At 52.4% G+C, this 19,012-nt stretch overlaps 8 protein-coding genes across 8 annotated transcripts; 5 read left to right on the top strand and 3 right to left on the bottom strand.

Moving 5' to 3' along the window:
* Window positions 1-4,250: 4,250 nt before the first annotated feature.
* Window positions 4,251-5,404, top strand: J4E87_003516 (uncharacterized protein; the record flags this gene model as incomplete). Its single annotated transcript, XM_049375143.1, has 5 exons — window positions 4,251-4,596; window positions 4,647-4,857; window positions 4,962-5,015; window positions 5,068-5,200; window positions 5,249-5,404. 5 exons carry the CDS (start codon window positions 4,251-4,253, stop codon window positions 5,402-5,404), a joined length of 900 nt encoding a protein of 299 aa, XP_049235065.1.
* A 476-nt stretch (window positions 5,405-5,880) lies between these two features.
* On the top strand, window positions 5,881-7,000 carry J4E87_003515 (uncharacterized protein; the record flags this gene model as incomplete). Its single annotated transcript, XM_049375142.1, has 5 exons — window positions 5,881-6,229; window positions 6,304-6,478; window positions 6,523-6,623; window positions 6,673-6,788; window positions 6,836-7,000. The coding sequence occupies 5 exons, from the start codon at window positions 5,881-5,883 to the stop codon at window positions 6,998-7,000; spliced, it is 906 nt and encodes a 301-aa protein (XP_049235064.1).
* Window positions 7,001-7,411: 411 nt separating this feature from the next.
* Window positions 7,412-8,688, top strand: J4E87_003514 (uncharacterized protein; the record flags this gene model as incomplete). The annotated part of the gene is made up of 3 exons (XM_049375141.1): window positions 7,412-7,544; window positions 8,201-8,532; window positions 8,581-8,688. The coding sequence occupies 3 exons, from the start codon at window positions 7,412-7,414 to the stop codon at window positions 8,686-8,688; spliced, it is 573 nt and encodes a 190-aa protein (XP_049235063.1).
* A 260-nt stretch (window positions 8,689-8,948) lies between these two features.
* J4E87_003513 (uncharacterized protein) lies at window positions 8,949-10,057 on the bottom strand (the record flags this gene model as incomplete). The annotated part of the gene is made up of 3 exons (XM_049375140.1): window positions 8,949-9,251; window positions 9,307-9,939; window positions 9,989-10,057. 3 exons carry the CDS (start codon window positions 10,055-10,057, stop codon window positions 8,949-8,951), a joined length of 1,005 nt encoding a protein of 334 aa, XP_049235062.1.
* A 1,317-nt stretch (window positions 10,058-11,374) lies between these two features.
* Window positions 11,375-13,967, top strand: SEC23 (GTPase-activating protein S23; the record flags this gene model as incomplete). Its single annotated transcript, XM_049375139.1, has 6 exons — window positions 11,375-11,470; window positions 11,524-11,654; window positions 11,706-12,000; window positions 12,047-13,034; window positions 13,089-13,305; window positions 13,373-13,967. The coding sequence occupies 6 exons, from the start codon at window positions 11,375-11,377 to the stop codon at window positions 13,965-13,967; spliced, it is 2,322 nt and encodes a 773-aa protein (XP_049235061.1).
* A 270-nt stretch (window positions 13,968-14,237) lies between these two features.
* Window positions 14,238-15,075, bottom strand: J4E87_003511 (uncharacterized protein; the record flags this gene model as incomplete). The annotated part of the gene is made up of 3 exons (XM_049375138.1): window positions 14,238-14,420; window positions 14,539-14,795; window positions 14,901-15,075. 3 exons carry the CDS (start codon window positions 15,073-15,075, stop codon window positions 14,238-14,240), a joined length of 615 nt encoding a protein of 204 aa, XP_049235060.1.
* Window positions 15,076-15,596: 521 nt separating this feature from the next.
* On the bottom strand, window positions 15,597-17,463 carry J4E87_003510 (uncharacterized protein; the record flags this gene model as incomplete). The annotated part of the gene is made up of 3 exons (XM_049375137.1): window positions 15,597-16,515; window positions 16,566-17,373; window positions 17,427-17,463. 3 exons carry the CDS (start codon window positions 17,461-17,463, stop codon window positions 15,597-15,599), a joined length of 1,764 nt encoding a protein of 587 aa, XP_049235059.1.
* A 283-nt stretch (window positions 17,464-17,746) lies between these two features.
* On the top strand, window positions 17,747-18,526 carry J4E87_003509 (uncharacterized protein; the record flags this gene model as incomplete). Its single annotated transcript, XM_049375136.1, has 5 exons — window positions 17,747-17,836; window positions 17,897-17,973; window positions 18,020-18,158; window positions 18,185-18,332; window positions 18,414-18,526. The coding sequence occupies 5 exons, from the start codon at window positions 17,747-17,749 to the stop codon at window positions 18,524-18,526; spliced, it is 567 nt and encodes a 188-aa protein (XP_049235058.1).
* Between the last annotated feature and the right edge of the window lie 486 nt (window positions 18,527-19,012).

Raw genomic sequence — 19,012 nt, 5'->3', positions numbered from 1 at the left:
CCCTCACGCACCCTGCATACGGCCGCCGCGGGCCCTGTCCGACCGAAGGCTGTGCAGAACCCGGCAGACGACTGTCTACCATACAGAATTTTCCACATGCCTTCGGATACCAGCCGAGAGGCCTTCCCCCAGCGTCCATGACTTGCTCCCAAAATACTGTGCAATCGCTTGTGCCCATCTAGGCGATCTCTGCAGGCATGCTCTCCACGTGAAACGGAGCCCTACGAACCGAACCGTTACTCATCGCTGTGCCAGTCGCTCTAGTGTGCAGTCGGCATGTAGCTTGTAGGGCATCGTGCGACGGACCAATTCCAAAGGTCTGTCCATGGTGACACGCCCGTATCTGGTCTAACAGCTGGCCGTTTAGGCTCGCTGGGACTACGATGCTCCAAGACGGGCTGAGCAGCATCGTTCCATGCACAACCTACTCGACAGCGCATGTGGATTACGAATACCAGATGGAGTACGCGACGGGCACCAGCCACACCTCGGCCAGCGTCTACAGTGGTCACATGTCCTCACGCGTGACTCAAAGCTGCCCTGTGGCATTTGAGTTACTGGGCCCAAGACCGTGATATGATACTGCTTTCAGCTCGCGTGTATTGGACGCGAGGCCACGCGGTATCGTTTGGAGATAACCGTCAATAGCCTACCCCATACTCTGTACTATTGATAGCTGGATCTGGTGGCCAAACGGCTCCCGAGGACCACTCTGCTGGCTAGCACAATGCACATCTCTTCAAGAGATGCTGAAACTGGAGATCGATCCACGAACCAATAAACTGGGATGTGCACCTACCAGCTGCGATACTACTAGCATCCGATGTCAGCTCAGATACCGTCTATCCTGCAGGTGGAACCTCCACTTCCGCTTCGGCACTGGCAGCATCCTCTACTCAACAACGGCACTGCCGTGCAACATCCCGACAGCCACAGGTCGAGTACAGCCAAGGTTGCACAAGGAAAACTCTTCACTGAGACTCTCCCTGCTGAATAAACGGCATATGCAACGTGCTGCAAGCATCCTGTGGAGTTGCAATGCAGCCCTAAAACCAACGTGGCATCGCATCGACGGCCTCGAACGGGTAAGATCGGTGGAGAAGGACACAAATGCAGGGTCCATCGCATCACCATGTGGCAGTGCAGCCCTATCGTATGCACGGACAATGTAACTGTTCCGGCGGCCGCGAGGCGATCTGGACCGTTCATTCGCGCGTCGAAGTTACTAGCCACATTTCTAAGCCGGCGCCCTGCCACCCGAGGCTTCTGTATCCTTCTATGCCACAACCCGAGTTCTTCTTCCATATTTTGCATTCTCATGCCATGGGGAATACTGTGTCCTTGCAGTCGCATTCGTATTGCGTCCATCTCCGTCGGTCCGAACGAATGCTATTTCATCGCTTACGAGGGTCCATGACATCATCTCTCCGAAGTCTCCTCACCATCCCTTCCCTCACCATCCATCCCAAACGACTGCCGTGCAGAACTCCTGCTTTGCGCTTCTATTTTTGCGAAGCAATATGTCCCCAATGAATATCCTTTCCCTGACGTCTTAGTCGACAACCTGCTGGTCATTGAAACTGCCCATCACTTCTCGAAGCTCGCCCGATGTGGTCATCGATCGCCAACGGCTGAGCGGGCACCATCCCTAGCCCTTGTGCCCGCCAATCCGCGAGCGCGGGATGATGAGACCCTGCGTCTGCTTGTTTTCGACAAAGTTTCTGCCGGTCCACCTGCTATGACAGGAAGCATGACTGCCGATCATGACGCCTGAGGCCTGATAGTCGCGTGTTTGGGGACTTCTCCACTCACAACGCAGCTGTGACATATTCGATGCACCGGTCACTATACATCTTCAAGTATGTATGGATAGCATAGCACTGCTCGCCCAGGGATTTCTATTCCTATGCTCTTATCTGTTCTCCATCTGCCGGGATAAGAATTTCACAAGTCCTGCTCGCATATGCAGGGCAAGCGCCTTCCGATGTTCTTCCACCCAACGGTTCTTTTGGGGTTCGTGAGGCTTGGAAATGTAACAGGGCGTCGACCGTTTCCGGTTTTGTGCCTCATGGCATTCGGGACCTGGTTTGCAACGTCATCCGTCATGCGCTCAGTCACAACCGCTCTCCTGACTGATGCATCACCAAGATAATTGCTTCTTTGTCACTGGAGATGCGACCTGATCTAGCGGATCCTGCGACACCAATACCACGATGCGGAGTTCATCCGGTCGTTCGGTCGGTCGAGTTCGGAGATCTGCCGAGTCAAATCTCACCACACCCTCTGCGCTGACTGCATTCTCCGCAATCTGTTGGCCCTCAACACTGCAAAAGCATTCCTGCTTCCTCTTTCGTTAACCGGTGGCATCACCTCGGCCGCACCATAAAGCGACTTTACGCCGAGACACACTTCAAGCGCGAAATACGCGCGGAGTTGCGTTATCTCCGGATTCCACGCGACCCTTTGCAAATTATTCATGCGTTACTCAGCGCTGACAGATCATGAATCTTTGTCGCAGTCGGTTGAAGGTCCGTCGTTGCTCCGAAGTAAACCCATACGCACTGCATACGAGAATCCTATACACCATCGGCGCAAAATAGCCGGGTGCAGGCAGCTAGTCCACGTTACGAGCCTCTTGCGAGGCTGATGATGGTAAGCAAGTTAGCTTACGATGGTTCAGGCAACGGTACGCTCAACGCGGGTCTCAATACGGGTGTTTGTGCGCTAAGCCCTCTGTCTGTGGGTTGCGCTTTCTCAGATCTTGTTCTCTCGCTAATCTGCGATCAGTAGTGTGTCTCCACATGGCGACACTGTCAGCGCTGCTCGTTTGGGGCCGCGTAGGCTTTGGCCACCTGCATGTCAGCCTCGCAAGCCTTGATCCTTGATGTAGGTGTAAGCTTTTGGGCTGTATGTAAGGTTGCCTAGGTATGCTGGATGTCTGTCGGCGAAAATGTACCGTGGAACTGGATTCCACGTGTACATGGGCATTAGCGTCAACACTGTTGATGCCTTAGCAGCGATCTTGGTCTTCGCAAGCATGTGGAGAGTTCTGAGATATAGAGAGCTTTTGTATACATGTGATGTTCAGAGTTGGATGGTCTATGGTGCACATCATTCATCTAGTGCGGCTGCTTTAACGGCCCCGCACTCTGTGCCTCTTCCCCTCTGATCAAACTTATCGCCATCTTTGTGGTTACGACCTGGATCTTCCAAGGCCACATGAACATCTTGATTTGTGAATGGGAAGCAGACGTGTCTCTTCCAAGGCTATAAACTTCTCGGTCAATGTTAGCACTGATTGTAGACGACTAGCTGTGTGCTGAAAATCTACCTGTGTAGATGATCAGATATATCAAAGACCTTGAGAGCAGGGTCTTTACCAATAGCCTTACCTATGCGCTCAACATGGTACGGATTCTCTTCGTTTCTGGCAACATCATTTCCTGATTCTTCATGCAGTCGATTACCAGCCTAGGTAGGTATTCCAAAACCCAAATGCTACGTAGTCAGTCACCGCTTTGCTAGCTACAACTAGGAGCTTGATGTATTCCAAGTCTAATGTGATTAAGCAGCTGACTCAAGATAGATATCTAGTTTGCTAATCGCATGCTTGTTGTTCGAGACCGCTCTTTATTAGTAGAACCCGTGCCACGAGGCTATATTCTTTGATGACATTTTCGCCATCCTTCCACGGAGAAATGCGACGCGTCGTGTGGGATAAGAGCTAAATGCTTTGATCCCGACAACTTTGCAAGTAGTGCCTCTTCGCATTTGGGTTCTCAGGACTTGCATCAATGGCATGCTGGACGCGTGGTGAGTTCGGGCTTCCGCCTCAGCGAATGCGCAGGATGGCGCCTGAATGGATAGTAAAGTCAGTACTTCTCACAAAACTGTAACATCATGAATACGGAACAGTCAAGCGTGCTGAAGCGGACGCTCCTGCTTACATACGCTGTGTCCTTTAAAGTGCCGCAAGGGCGCGCTAGCAGGAGCGCCTTACCATGTTTGGTATAGAGCAAACATTGAGCATCGGGCCTTGGGCACCTCCTTCCCCTCCAATCCTGCCACAGCCGCACCGTTGCGGATCGCGTTCACCTGCACCCGCTACGTTCGAAGACGGGGTAGCGGTCTTGTATCTCACGTCGACGCTTCTCCGAATGCACCACGAGTAGCGCATCTTCGTTCTGGCACCCTAGCTCGCCGCGGATCCGACCACGACTCCAGCTAAACCCACTCAAAAGCGGAGTAAGATGGCCATTGATCCTGATCATCCCGGTCTGGAAGTCACGATATGCGTTGATGGCCAGCCTTTGCCTGAGTACGAGGACGAAGACGAGGACCCGGCACCGAAAACAACTACAAAGTATATTGAAGCGCGCTCAGACAGTCATTTCTCGATCGTGACTGAGTTCAAGCCACCATTCCCAACCCAGTATCATGTTAGGTCGTCACTATGTATTGACGGAACCGGCATGGACAAAGCGCTCTGCTTGCGAGAGGACCTCTTCAAGAAACCTTTCGAGAATACGGGCATTCGCCGGCGAGAAGGTGAACAATGGGTCAAGCAAAAGTTCTCTTTTGCTAAGCTGAACATTGGTAAGTACCCTGGATACCGTCTGATTTCGTATGCTGATAGGGTTTTGCAGTCGAAGAGGCCCGTGAATCCATTCCTAATGTCGCTGCTCTGAAGCAAAGTCTCAGCACCACTGGGTGCATCACTTTATCCTTTCAACTCATCAAGAGTTTCAAAGAAAAAGTGATGGAACATGTACCGTCCGGTTCGCACACTAGACTTGCAGCTCTGAGGGAAATACCTGAGAAGGCGCTCAAAGGCGACGCATTATCGCACCAAATACTGTACGTCAGAACGGACAAATCTGCCACTCAACGAAGAACTAACCCTTTGGAAGCTTTTCAGAGCCTCAAAAATGCCGTCCGAGACGTTCTGAACGTACCCACAGGCAGTATAAATTTCTAGACGAGGAGCCATTCGCAACCTTCCACTTCAAATATCGGTCACTTGGTGAGTCATGTTCACGCTCACACTGTAATATTGACTGATAACAGGGTCTCTTCAGAGAGCCTCAGGGCACTTCGGCTTGTTACAGTCAACGATCCTCCCTCCGTTCCTCTGGAAGAGAGGCCCGAAGAAGAGCTTACACCTGCTGAGCTGAGAGAGCTGCTACGGCGCGTACGGAGGGTATGTATGCGCTGTAAATCGCTGTTGTTGATACTGACATATATGTAGCGAGAATCAGAGAGTGCTTCCATCAAGCAAGAAGCCGAAGCTACTACGAGCGTTAAGCGCGAGAGGGCGATTAACGACGATGATGAAGTGACCTTTGTCGAGACGCGACAGCGCAAACGTCCGCACGTGGAGCAAGAGGTTATCGTGATAGACTGAAGGAATATCTACTCCGTCTTCACGGCGCTGAGCCCAAGGTGGTGTAAAAACGTCCAAAGATAGCCTACCTCGAAGTGGGAGTGAACTCTGAATCCTGGGCCAACTCTCATTTCACGCATGGAAGTAGGCTGCCGAAGTATTGATGCATGCAACCGCCTCTAGGGGTATGTATGCACGGTTAGGCTAATACGCCATGGGAGAATACGTTTTTCTACATACCTAGGAATGCTTAGAGATAGCCATTCGGGAAGTTAGTCACAGCTCATGTAATTACAACATGCCAGCACCTGTTGATACGATAGTTGCCTTTACTCCCCCCAGCACCGTGCGCTAGCTTCGCTCACGTCTACTCTACCTCTCTCACTACGCTTCATCAGTTGTCGGTATTTAATAACTTCCAGCGGTCTACTTTTGAGGTCTCTCATCCTTTCCTTCCCACCAGTAATACGACTCACTTCCAGATAGCCCACTGCACCATGGCTGTTCTTCCCTTCTTGCCCGGCCTTGCCGTCGAGATCATCGTCAACGACGCTCCACTCCCCGAGTACAACGACGATAGCGACACTCCCGCGTCGCCGACGACGATCACGAGATATGTCGAAGCAACATCTGGGGCTAATTTCGCGATCAAAGTCTCGGTTACCAAAGGATATCCTTTCCCAAAAGGTGACATGGAAGCTAAGATCAGCCTTGATGGCCGAGCTGTGGTAGGCAAACTCATCTGCGAAGCCTGGTTCTTTGAGGAACGTCTCTTCGAGGGGCTTAACTCCCAGATCGGCGAACATTCCAAAATCCAGAAGTTTTGCTTTGCCGAATTGGAAATCGGTAAGCTTACCACGAAGAACTCATTATGTGTCTTGAAATATTTTGATATTAGAAACGAGCTAACAACTCTGAAGTTGAAGGTAGCGCATCCCTCCCTGATCTGACCTCACTTGGAACCATCACTGTCGGCTTGACGTACATAAAAAATCTGGGGCAGGTATCCCCTACTCACATCGTCGAGAGCATCTCAGCATCGAAACAGGTTTCTGAGAAGGCACTGAAAGGGCGTACCTTCACTCATGGAGCTGGGTATGTTAACCCCCACCTTGTGGAGGTAACGCTGATATGTATAGCATGTCCGAGCCTGTTGCGCATGCACGTTCAACATTCTGGCATTGGGACTATGTAACGAAGTCTCCGTTCGCTACCTTCAAGTTCAAGTATCGCTCCCTAAGTAAGTCGAAGTAGTTTCGCGACGTCGTGTCACTAGCTGATTCGTGTAGATGCTCTCCGAATTCTGGGTCTCATCCCACGCGAGCCCACTCCGCTACCTCTGGAAGAGCGACCTGAAGATGAGCTCACCCCGGATGAGCTACGCCAACTCGTCAAGCAATTCAAGGTAGTTTGATGGTACAGGCTTACGATATTACATACTCACTATCGTAGGATCGCGACGCAGCTGCAGTCAAGGTCAAGAAAGAAGCCGTCGACAAGCGCAAGCGGGTCGATGAGGTTGTCGAAGCCAGCGATGGCGAGGAGGTCACGGTTGTGAGGTCTAGAGACCGGAAGCGTCACCGTGGTACGAATGAGGAGGTTATCGTGCTGGACTAGAAGTGTGTTTTGGTCGTGCAAAAGTTCATGTCGGATGGACACACACATATGAACTGGAGACTCTAGACAGATTTCAATTGAATGTCTGATGAACGCTCATGTTACTTTGCAGCAGCAGCCTCGACTAGTTGCCAACTTATCCTAAGAAGACCACAGCAAAGCCCGATGCTTGTTACTCGTGTTATGGTCACTCACCTCATCTCTCAGTTCGTTGCTCCTTCCAATTTGAGTCGTCCTCGCTCTTACCGCATTAGTACCTAAGCAGCAAGATTTTCCTCGCTCACCCTCACTTTGAGAGTGTCCAGTGTCCAAGCGCCTTGTTGCCTGCCACAAGCGAGACACCGAATCTCCTCTGCTACCATCTACTTTCCACTTTTCTCACCGTCACCCGAATCGGTTTACGACATCAGCATGGCGATCCATGCCGACTACCCAGGCCTGACGGTTGAGATATACGTCGACGGCAAACCACTTGAGGAATACGAGAACGAGGAAGAGGAAGATGTGCCTAAGACCACCACGCGATACGTTGAATGCCGGTCGGGTGCGGAATTTGCGATAAAGACGAGCTTTAATGCGCCTTTCACCCCTGCAGACATAGCCGTTTGGTGTAGTGTAGATGGGATACCGGTACATGGAAAGCTTGCAAAGAAGCACGAGCTGCTCGAATCGACCTATATCCAAGACGAAACCGCGTGGAAGGATGAAGCGAAGTGGCGGGCATCCAGATTCCTTTTCTCGGACCTCAGTATCGGTGCGTTAGTTTCAATTATAGCTATCAACTACGATCATTCACTGACCCGCTTTAAAGTTGAAGATACTGATGGAACCCTCGCCAAAGAAAATCCGGATACCCTTTGTTCGGTGGGCAACATATCTGTAACGCTTACAGAAGTCCTGGGCTATCGGACAAAGTCAAGGCCAAGGGGAAGGAAGGTAACATTGAGGGATGTTGGACTAGTGTCTGAAGACGCTTTCAAGGGCGACGTACGATCCCATACAATAAGGTGATTACCTACTCTAGCATGGACAAAGACCTGCTGATGAAAGATGAGACTTGCGCCAGATAGAGCCCTGGAGGCCCCCGTGGGATTTAAGTCAAGACTAGCTAAGGAGTCGTTAGTCACATTTCAGTTCAAATATCGCTCTATCGGTAAGTCATTCGCAAAGGGACACGATCATGAGACTCACAAAGAACAGCTGCATTGAAATCTCTCGGACTCATACCACGCTCTCCCAGTCCCTCTCCAACTCCACAACCAGACTTGATCAAGAAAGAAGAGCTACCCGAGTCGATTCCGAATGTCCCCTCAAGTGCCAGATCATCTTCTGCTACCCCACGACCCAAGAGCGCCAGTGCTAGTGCCACTCCAGCTCCACTGCAGCGGAGCCTCACCCTACATACTGACTGCGACCAGTCCAAGCTCACCAAAAAAGATATGCTCATCCTCATCAAGCATTATCGCGGTAGCAGCGAGGGTTTGGAAGGTCTTCCGGAGAAGGAACTGGCTATCCTACTCAGCTCCTACCGAGTAAGTATTCTGAAGAATTGAGTTTCCAGTTGTATTAACACAAGACAGAATGATGAGACGGAGCGTACGACTATCAAGCGCGAGCCGGTGGACGACGACGACGTACGCAGACAGATAAAGAAGCGCAAGCCTGAAGTCATAGTCTTAGATGACTGAGCGATATGGCTGTCGGTCAGATGAGCAGGCTGCGACTTTGCATGCATGTGGCACCGTGTGGAAAAAGCTTTGCTTTGCGGTCTGGAGTCTGGGAAGAGATGTGAAAATGATGAAGAGTATTTCGAAAAGACTTGACTCAACGTCTTCTTCAAAGGAACACGAGACGGAAAGGTCTCAAAAAGCGAACTGAATACGAAGATTAGCGAATGAATGCGTTTGGATTTGCGTAGAGCCACTGCCCACATTCTGTCGACCCCGATCTACCAACGCGCAGCCGTAGCAGTAGGCGTAGCATACGTGTCGCTCCAACTCGCAGTGTACTTTGAACTTCCAACGATCGTCTGACTCTTCACATCCGCAAACGTAGCGCTCGTAACAACACTATCGGTGCCAATCCATGTGCTCCATGCCGTCGCAGTCGTAACACCATCGACGGGTCCGACTGGAACAGCGGTAGTCTCAGCCCAAGCACCAGACCACACAGTAGGACCTGGGATAACGTAGTCGGTAACGCAGGGGGTAGTGGAAGTCTTTGGCTTCTTGGTTTCGGTGGAGCAGTACACCTGCGTCATGTCAGTGAGCGAGCTACGCCCCAGTACTTAGGAAGAGGAGACTCACGTTGTGCACAACACCAGGGTCCTCGTAGGAGTACGCTCCAGGGAAGCTCACACCCTTGGGCAACTCAACCTCGCCATCGCCCTCAACCTCGATCTGAACACAGTCGGGGTAGAACTGTGCGCCTCTCTTTGGGTTCGCGAGATAGCTCACATCGCCCTCGTGCAGACCAACCATCTCCGCACGAATGATATAGTGTCCTGCCTTCAGCCCCTCCGGCACCCTAACATTCATATGACCGTAGTTCATCGCAATATCACCAGTGGTACTCCACTTGCCCGCCTGCGGAAACGGATTACTTTCAAACTTCCCCTCGTGCCAAATCTTGACAAAAGAGTTCTCCGTCGGCGGGTCAGGCGAGATGTAGATGAGCGAAGGGCCATGGTGCGAGTTCGCGATGACATCGTCCTTGTCGTTGCGGTAATCGTGGTGCCAGTCGAAGGTCAGGTTGTCGCCAGGTTGCACTTTGATGGTGTCGTGGGCTTGGATGTCGCCCATGACGTTGCAGCGCATGTCGATGGAGTCGAGGTCTTTGACGGGCGAGTTGTTGTAGCCGCCTTTTCCATTTTGGCCGTTGTAGGCGGGGATGCGGACGCCTTTGAAGGTTCCTTGGTCTATGCCGTTGACGAAGACGCCCTGGGGGTGTTAGTATAGGGACTGGGGAGTTAAGGTTGGCTGGGCATACCCAGATGAAGGTATGGGCGCAGGCTTGACCTGCAAGAAGCGAGAGGAGAAGTGCAGAGGTGCGAGCCATGATCATGGACTGTAGCATTGACTATATTTGGAGAATACAGAACGCAACAAGAGATGCTACACATATCACAAATACATATATACCCAGCTTCTGATGCGTCGTACAGTACACTGGCAGGTGATGAGGCTAGTGTATTGCGATGCATTTACCCGATCGGACTCAGATTGTTAATATATCAGGAGTTCGCATACGTCCAAACACAGCTGCAGATCTGGAGGCTCCAGCGGGAACATCGGACGTGTCTCCGTCAATGTGTAATTGGTGCCGTAGAAGGCGTTGGATGATCGCGGTCGACGTGGGTGTCGTTGTATAAGTTACATGAAGTCCAAATGCTCCATATCCATCGGGCGCTTCTGACATAATCAAGACGGCCATGCTCGTATCGCAACGAGCCGCTTCAACAGGAACATAATGATTGCGGCTTTTGCCCCTGCGCAAGGACATGAAATTGCTGTATAAATGCGTCGTCGAGAGAGGAAGCCCTTGGATGTCATCATATCGTCTGGCTACTAACAAGCGTAGGCTCTCTTGAGAGAAGGATGGGTCTGAACATCAGAAGTGACGTGTACGATTGCCTGAAGGCTACAGTGATCCAGTTGACGTTGCTTTCAGCAAGACTCTGGCTCATGGTCAACAATATGTACGGTACAAAGAACACGTTGCGTGACAATGCGGATTGAAGATGCCTGCCTTGAAGGCTTCCTTAAGACCAGACGGAAGGCCCACAAGATTCTAATGACGAAGACTGCACGATGATGGAATGTGACCTCTGCTGATTCCCAACCTATCAGTATACTCAGAATGAGTTTTCCAGATCGGGCGCCCAGCCATGGGTCTAAGTCTCTTCTTCGCGCAGCGCGAAAACAGGCTCATTCATTAGAGAAATGAGAGTCTGTCATTACGTAGTGTATTTGTTGCTGGCGATGATGAAGAGAAAGAGAGCGACGGCGAGGAAAATCGCGGTTTTGAGGCTGGGGCGGAGCGGAGCTTCGGTGGTGCTAGGCCGGATTGGGAGCGCTAGGGCAAGAACATCTGGCCGCATCGCCAACTGAGGTATCCACGCAAGTTCAAGTGCGTGAGCTTCCTACGACGTTGCATTATCTAGTGCAGTTGTTGCCTTGAAGGAGGAACACTTGACACGTCTCGGTACATTCTGCTGCATACAACTACAGCTCCCCGTCTCGCGCCTGCTACACTTCACACCGCCCCGCCAAATCTCCCATCGTGGGCGCCCTCGGTCCCTCCACCACCAACCTTCGACAACCCTCACCCACCCCAGACCTCCTCGCGCAGCCCAGATAGCTGCACCCGCCCAGCATGGCCGACTTCGAGGCGCTCAAGGACCAGTGGAGCGACATTGAAGACAGGGATGGCGTCCGTCTCAGCTGGAACACGTTTCCCAGCACGCGCATGGTACGATAGACAACGCCGGCGCGAGGGGCGCAACGTACTGATGCCATATATAGGAAGCTTCTCGCCTAGTCGTTCCCATTGGTGCACACTACACGCCTCTCAAGGAGAAGACGGACACTCCGCTCCTCCAGTACGAGCCTGTCAGCTGCAGGGCGCCATGCAAAGCTATCCTCAACCCCTACTGGTATGCATGGCATAGTCTCTTGCAACTGATTTCAAGCTGACATTGAGACAGTCAAATTGACATGCGCGCCAACCAATGGATATGCCCCTTCTGCTTGAACCGCAACCACCTCCCCCCGCACTACAAGGACATCTCCAACCAGCAGATGCCCCCAGAGATGCACCCGAACAGTACCACGATCGAATACCGCCTTCCCCGACCCATACCGAGCCCGCCCATCTTCATTTTCGTGGTAGACACATGTCAAGAGGAAGACAGCTTGAAGGCGCTGAAGGACTCGATCATCATGGCTTTGAGCCTGCTCCCAGCATACGCGCTCGTTGGTCTGGTCACTTACGGTACAATGGTAGGTACAGGAAGCTACAATGAGTATTATGAGCTGACAGCCATAGACACAAGTACATGAGCTGGGCTACACCGAATGCGCCAAGTCGTACGTCTTCCGCGGAAGCAAGGACTACTCCACCAAGCAGGTGCACGAGATGCTAGGCCTTAGCCAGATGGCTCCTCGACCCGGTGTCCCACAGCAGCCTGGACGACCACCTATGGGCGCTCCAGGTGGCGTTGGCACGCGCTTCATCCTACCCGTATCGCAGTGCGAATTGCAGTTGACCAACGCTCTCGAATCAATCCAACGGGACCCCTGGCCTGTCGCGAACGATAAGCGTCCCTTGAGGTGTACCGGCGTGGCGCTCAGCGTCGCTGCTGGACTCCTGGAGACGAGCTTCATGAACAGTGCCGCCCGCATCATGTTGTTTAGCGGTGGTCCAGCCACCGAGGGACCTGGTATGGTTGTTGGCCCGGAGCTGCGCGAGCCCATCCGGTCGCACCACGACATCGACCGCGACAACATCAAGTACTACAAGAAGGCACTGAAGTTCTACGAGGGCCTTGCGAAGCGCATTTCCCACAACGGCCATATTGTTGACATCTTTGCCGGATGTCTGGATCAGGTCGGTCTTCTTGAGATGAGGGGTCTTGCAAACAACACTGGTGGACACATGATCCTGACGGATAGCTTCACCTCGTCCATGTACAAGCAGTCCTTCGTGCGCGTTTTCAACAAGGATGCGGACGACAACCTCCTTATGGGATTCAATGCCGAGTTTGAGGTGCTGACAACCAGAGAGTTGAAGATCACTGGTCTTATTGGACACGCTGTGTCGCAGAACAAGAAGTCTGTCTCTGTTGGTGAGACGGAATGCGGTATCGGAAACACATGTGCCTGGAAAATGTGCGGTATCGACCCTGAAGCCTCATACTCGATCTATTTCGAGATTGCCAACCAAGGCGGGTCCAACGTGACCTCTTCGCAGCAACAGGCTCTTATTCAGTTCCTCACATACTATCAGCACTCCGCTGGCCAGTATCACTTGAGAGGTATGTCCCCCCTGAAACGTGTCTAAACTAAGCACGCATACTAAATATTCACAGTTACCACTGTGGCCCGACCCATGAGCGGTCCATCTGGCGACCCTGCCATTGCCCAGTCCTTTGACCAAGAAGCTGCAGCTGTCCTCATGTCGAGGATAGCGGTCTTCAAGGCTGAGGTCGACGATGGCCCTGACGTTCTCCGATGGGTCGATCGTATGCTTATCCGACTATGCGCCCGCTTCGCTGAGTACAGGAAAGATGACCCGTCGTCATTCAGGTAAGACTTTCAACACTCTGGAACATGTGATCCTCACTTGAATTTCATATACTAACTACTGGACCAGGCTCGAGAAGAACTTCACACTATACCCGCAATTCATGTTCCATCTTCGTCGATCGCAGTTCTTGCAAGTTTTCAACAACTCGCCTGACGAAACCGCCTTCTACCGTCACGTCTTGAACCACGAGGACGTTAGCAACTCCCTCATCATGATTCAGCCAACACTAGACAGCTACGGTTTCGACCACGAAGGCGGTCAGCCTGTCCTGCTCGACTCTAGCTCCATCCAGAACGAAACCGTGCTACTGCTCGACACATTCTTCCACATTCTCATCTTCCACGGCGAAACAATGGCCGAGTGGCGGAAGGCTGGATACCAAGAGCAAGAGGGTTATGAGAACTTCAGGGAACTTCTGGAGGCACCGAAGGAAGATGCCAAGGAGCTCATCCAGGATCGTTTCCCATTGCCTCGATTCATCGTCTGTGATGCCGGCGGTTCACAAGCTCGTTTCCTGCTCAGCAAGCTCAACCCTTCGACCACACATCAAACCAACAGCTATGGCGGTGCTGCGACAGCTCAGACCATCTTCACCGACGACGTCAGTCTGCAGACTTTCATGGACCATCTTATGAAGCTCGCAGTATCGGGCACAGGCTAGATTCGTTGTACCTTGTAAGCTTAGTTGTCATCGATAATGCAGCGGCGAGGCAAAATAAGGGTTGTATGTGTGGTCTTTGTGTTACATCATTAGCGAAATGAAATCCTTCAACGTCATATGACTTGGGGTGCGACCTATGGTGATCTCATCGTGGATGAACTCTCCACATTCGTAGTAGTCTCTGCTTCAACATCTTCGTGTGTTGCCGTTATGTTATCTTCTATAATCTAGCGACCTCTCCCTCGTTCACCGAATCTGCCATCTAATCGGCTACATCTTACTAACATCCCAGTCTTTAGCCTCACTCCCCTTAACATGCTCCTCCGCCAACATCTCCCCCGTACCCGGAACCTGAAACGGCTCCGCAGGCAACGTGATAGCAATGAACCTTGCGGGCTCAGTCTCCGACGCATTATGCCACTTGTGCATCGTGCCTCGCTGGATAACATGATCCTATTCCCAATCCATTAGTACCGTTACGACATAAACCCACGTCCTTCTTCACCGATCCCAAAGGACACCAAACCGAAGAAAGTAAGGAGGAAAGGGAAAAAAGAGAAGGAGTACATACACCAGGTTTCAATTCCACCATCTCCCCAGTCGCAGTCTCCATACGGACATCGCCATGGGTGCAGATCACGTAGTCGATAGATACAGTGCGGTGCATCATACTAGCCTGACCAGGAGCGAGATCGCAGACGATGAGGTGGGAGCCAGATCCATTGGCTACGATGCTGCGACCGGTGTAGCTTGATTCTCCTTCTTGCGATGTGTAGGCTGAGATGTCCTCGTCGTTTTGGAGGGAGGCGGGGATGGAGGATGTGGCGTCTAGTTTGGGGGGTTCGTGTTAGTATGTCTACTTGATGGGCATGGCGATAGTGTGTAAAGTCGTTTTGCTTTCTCCAGTGGATGAGTGGTATAGGTAAGACCTACATGATCGAGATGTTCCACCGATACCGGGGTATCCGTAGTACTGCAATGTCGGGCTTGAGTGAACAGTGCTTTTGCCCTCTGCGTTGTGGGTGATGATGTGGCGTTTCGCTGGGGGTAAGGATGTAACGGACTCGTACATTTGCGATGCCGCGAGGCGCGCGTCGTTCTCTGCCATTGTGAAGTGTTGAATCTGATGGGGAGATGGATATGATGAGGGATAGACAAAGAGGAACTCTTTACAGTGTGTTAGCAATGTAGAGGTAATGGAAATCTTGGCGTAGGATGCCTGGTCATCTTATACGACAACTATTCCCCGTGCCTACTAGACGCAAAGTCCACTCTACGGAAACTTTCTACATCCGGAAAGGTAGCTAGTGTAAGCGCGAATATTCTTCGTGCTCCTTCTATTTGAGGTTTAAAGGTGGAGCAGAGACCGGGGTTGAAGTGCCCACCTGAGAGGGAACACGTCAAATCAAGTGGATGGCTCGTGAAAAACACACAACGTGTGATGGGAAACGAAAGTGGATGGTTGAATGCTGCATTGGTATGGATACGCTAAAACCACGTTTTGTCTACGTAACGCCGGCTCATCGATGAAGAATGGTGCAGGTGGTCGAGTGCAGAAAGTCGTAAACTGCCGCGGCCATTAAACATGTACAACGAAGCTGACTGCTGTCAGAGCTGATATCAGCGCGTTTAGGCCTTCGCCTTCTTGGCCTTCTTCGGCTTGGCAGCAGTCTTCTTCTCCTCGACCTCCTCGACAATGGGCTCGACGACGACCTTCTCCTTCTTGGCTCGCTTGCTCCTGGGCGTTACCTCTGGGACGGTCTCCTCAGCAACGGTAGTAGTCTCGACTGTGACATCGGACTTGCGCTTCCTGGTCTTCTTCTCTGGGGCAGGCGCGGCAACCTCCTCCACAACGACCTCAGCTGCCTCAACAGGCTTGGCCTTGGCACCCTTCTTGCCCTTCTTTGCTGGCGCAGGCGAGACAGCCTCGACTACCTCTGTGACCTCAGCAACCTCTGCAGGTGGTGCTGCTGCTTGAGCCTTGGCGCCCTTTTTGCCCTTCTTGGCCTTGGGGAGCTCAACAGCTGTGGTCTCCTCAGTAGCCGTCTCGGTAAGAAGCTCTTGGGGCTTTGCGGCCTCGAGCGTAGTGATGGTGGTATGCTTAGGGACGCTGTCGACAGTCTTGAGCGCTGGTGCTTCGAACTCGTAGTCAAAGACTTCCTTGAGTTGCTTAGCCTTGCTTGTCCTCCTCTTGTTCTCGTTCTCCACGCGCTTCTCCCATTGCGCACGCTCTACACCGCGCTCCATCTCGAGACCGGCCTTCTTGTTGCGAGGGTCGACCTTGAACCGCTCATTGGCACCCTTGAAGAGGTCGGGGTGTACCTGCTCAGCAGGAATAAGGTGGACCTTAAGGATGTGACCGAACAGTAGGTAGTTGTTCATTGTTCGTGCGACGATGTCAGCGACTTCTTCGGACTGGAACTCGACGAAAGCGAAGTGCTTGGAAGCACCAGTCTTCTTGTTGCGTGACAAGCGTAACCGGTTGACCTTGCCGAATTGCGAGAAGTACTGCTTCATCTGAGGCTCGAAGAAACCGCGGGGCACACGACTAAACGCATTGTTAGCAATATGTAGTATATAATGGATTGGTCCACATACCCGACGTAGAGGACACCAGGCTGGTTGGACTTGGGTGCCGCCTCCGCCTGCTTGATCGCTTTCCGCTGCTTGGCGCTGAGCTTGGGAACCTTCGCTTCTTCGTCAAAGTTGACGTCCTCATCGGCGTCGTCTGAGTCGGAGTCGCTGAAGCCAGCGAGGAGAGCTGCCGTCTGGTCGTCTTCGGCAGCATCGTCTGCGTCGTCTTCCACTGCTGTGACCTCGGTGACCTCGATCTCGGGTTCGGTCGCCTCCTGCTTCTTTCCTCCCTTTGCCTTCTTTGGCTTTGCGACTGTGGTAGTCTTCCCTACTACAGCGACAGCGTCCTCAACGGGTTCAGCCTCTGCAGCCTTTCCCTTCTTAGACTTCTTAGCCTTCTCCTTGGGGGCCTCTGCTACGACGGCCTCCTCTGCGACTACAGCCTTGCCCTTCTTGCCACCCTTCTTGGGCTTTTCTTGCACTTCAGTGACCTCTACGACGGAAGCGACAGGCTCAGCGACCTCTGTGTTGACCTTGGCGGCGGCCTTGCCCTTCTTTGCTTGCTTCTTAGGCTTCTCCTGTACTTCAGCAACCTCGACTACCTCCGCGACGGGCTCGGCCATCTCGGCATCGACGTCGGCAGCGGCCTTGCTCTTCTTGCCCTTCTTCGGCTTGACAGGCTCGGCAACGGCGACGGGCGCAGCTTCCTCTTCGATGTCCATGAAGTCGGCGGCTTGCTTGCGCGCAGATTTCCGCGTTGGCTTGGCCTCGACAGGCGTGACATCGTCCGACTTTCTCGGCTTCTTCGCTTTGGGCGCCGCCTCTGATGCGCCTGAGACAAGTTAGCGACCGTGATCGGGAATTATTAACGTCGCAATCGCTCACCCTTGCGCTTCTTTCCTGTGGTGTCTTGGACAGCCATTGTGATTTGGTGTAATGGCGTGGGGTCTGTGTGGTCGCGAATGTTGTTACGCGCAAAAGTTCGGAGGAGAGCTCAGACGCGGGAACTTTTTTCGTGGCAGTCGCGCTAATGGACACTTGCCAAGATAGTCCCCAGCCCTCACCATTAACCTACAACTCCAGATACTCACCTCACACCAAGCGAAATACTTGAAACCGAAAAGAAAAAGTGAACGCCCTCACAGCATTTTACCAGGCTAGCAACTCAACCTGCTCTGTACATCGCCGAAGATCCAAAGTTCAACATGGCACCCGTTGTAGACATGAGCGACAAGAACGCGTGGGATGATTCTCTGCTGATCGATTCCTGGGATGAGGCGGTGAATGAGTACAAGGTACGTTTCTACACGCGTCGTTTTCGTAGTTTCCGCGAGGATATCGACTAAACAGAACAGAAATACCACAGTATCCACCAATCAGGCAAGAAACTTGAAGACGTCCTGACGGAGGAAGAGCTAAAGGAAGCACGGGGGTAAGCAGCTCTCCAAGCCTTTACATCACGATACTAACGTTTCTAGGGAATACGGGGACCTGATGGATGAAGCGGAGGCCGTATCGGCAACAGCAGAGACCAGCGGTGTCGCGGATCATGAAGATGTAGACACGCCGCTGTCAGAAACCAATGGCGTTGCTCAAAGCGGTCCGTCGCCGCAGCAGGTACGTGTACATATGAAACAGTCCAGTACCGAACCCTGTCTTACGAGAACCAGGAACCAGATCTCTCCGGGAAGCAAGAACCGCAGATCCAATCGCCAAGTGCTGAGGCTCCTCCGGTGCCACATGCTGCCGGCACTCTTGCAGATGTCATGCCGCAGGCTATCCTTGGAACCGGTAAGTCGTGATTTTGACAGCCGTTACTTCCGGATGGTGTGGAAGTTTGACAGTTGGTGACATGCTGCTAACTCTGAACAGTGCAAGACGAGAATATGAAGAACATTATGATGTCCTGGTACTATGCTGGTTACTACACAGGTCTGCATGCTGGCCAACAGCAGGCTCGCAAAGAGCCCCCAGCGACTCAGTAGCGGATCCAGAGAATGACGCATTTTGGAGGCAGTGCGCATCACACTGTGGCTGCCGAGCGAGTTTAGAAGACGAAGCAGACATATTGAGGCTTGAAAGTCGTTGTTTTGAACCAATGGGGTGAGGAATGCCATGGTCTAGTCCCTGCACGCGACTGACGACCTACACAGTTCGTGCCTCAACTCCTCGGGAACACAGGCTGCGAGATGAAAGCTCTGCACAGTTCCATGCGGCTCACGAGTTCCCAGCCCCATAGTCCAGGCATCCTGATTAGTTCTGTCCCTGCGCCTATAGCCTTGGTGGTTCTTAGATTACCGCATTGGGCTTGTCTGGCGAGAAGCGAGACGGATCTGCGACACCACCGCGACAGTCTCGAACCCACCTCCAACGGTTCAAGTCCCAAACACCCCCCGCCGTTGCGCCCAAGCAAGTGCGCATCACCAAAATCTCGCCATTCTTGCAACCGATCAACGTTTCCCCCATGCCAT

This window comes from Alternaria ethzedia (assembly GCF_023757985.1).
Source record: "Alternaria ethzedia strain BMP 0044 chromosome Unknown scaffold_6, whole genome shotgun sequence".
NCBI classification, from domain to species: Eukaryota; Fungi; Ascomycota; class Dothideomycetes; order Pleosporales; family Pleosporaceae; genus Alternaria; species Alternaria ethzedia.
This window is presented reverse-complemented; position numbering and strand designations above follow the sequence as displayed.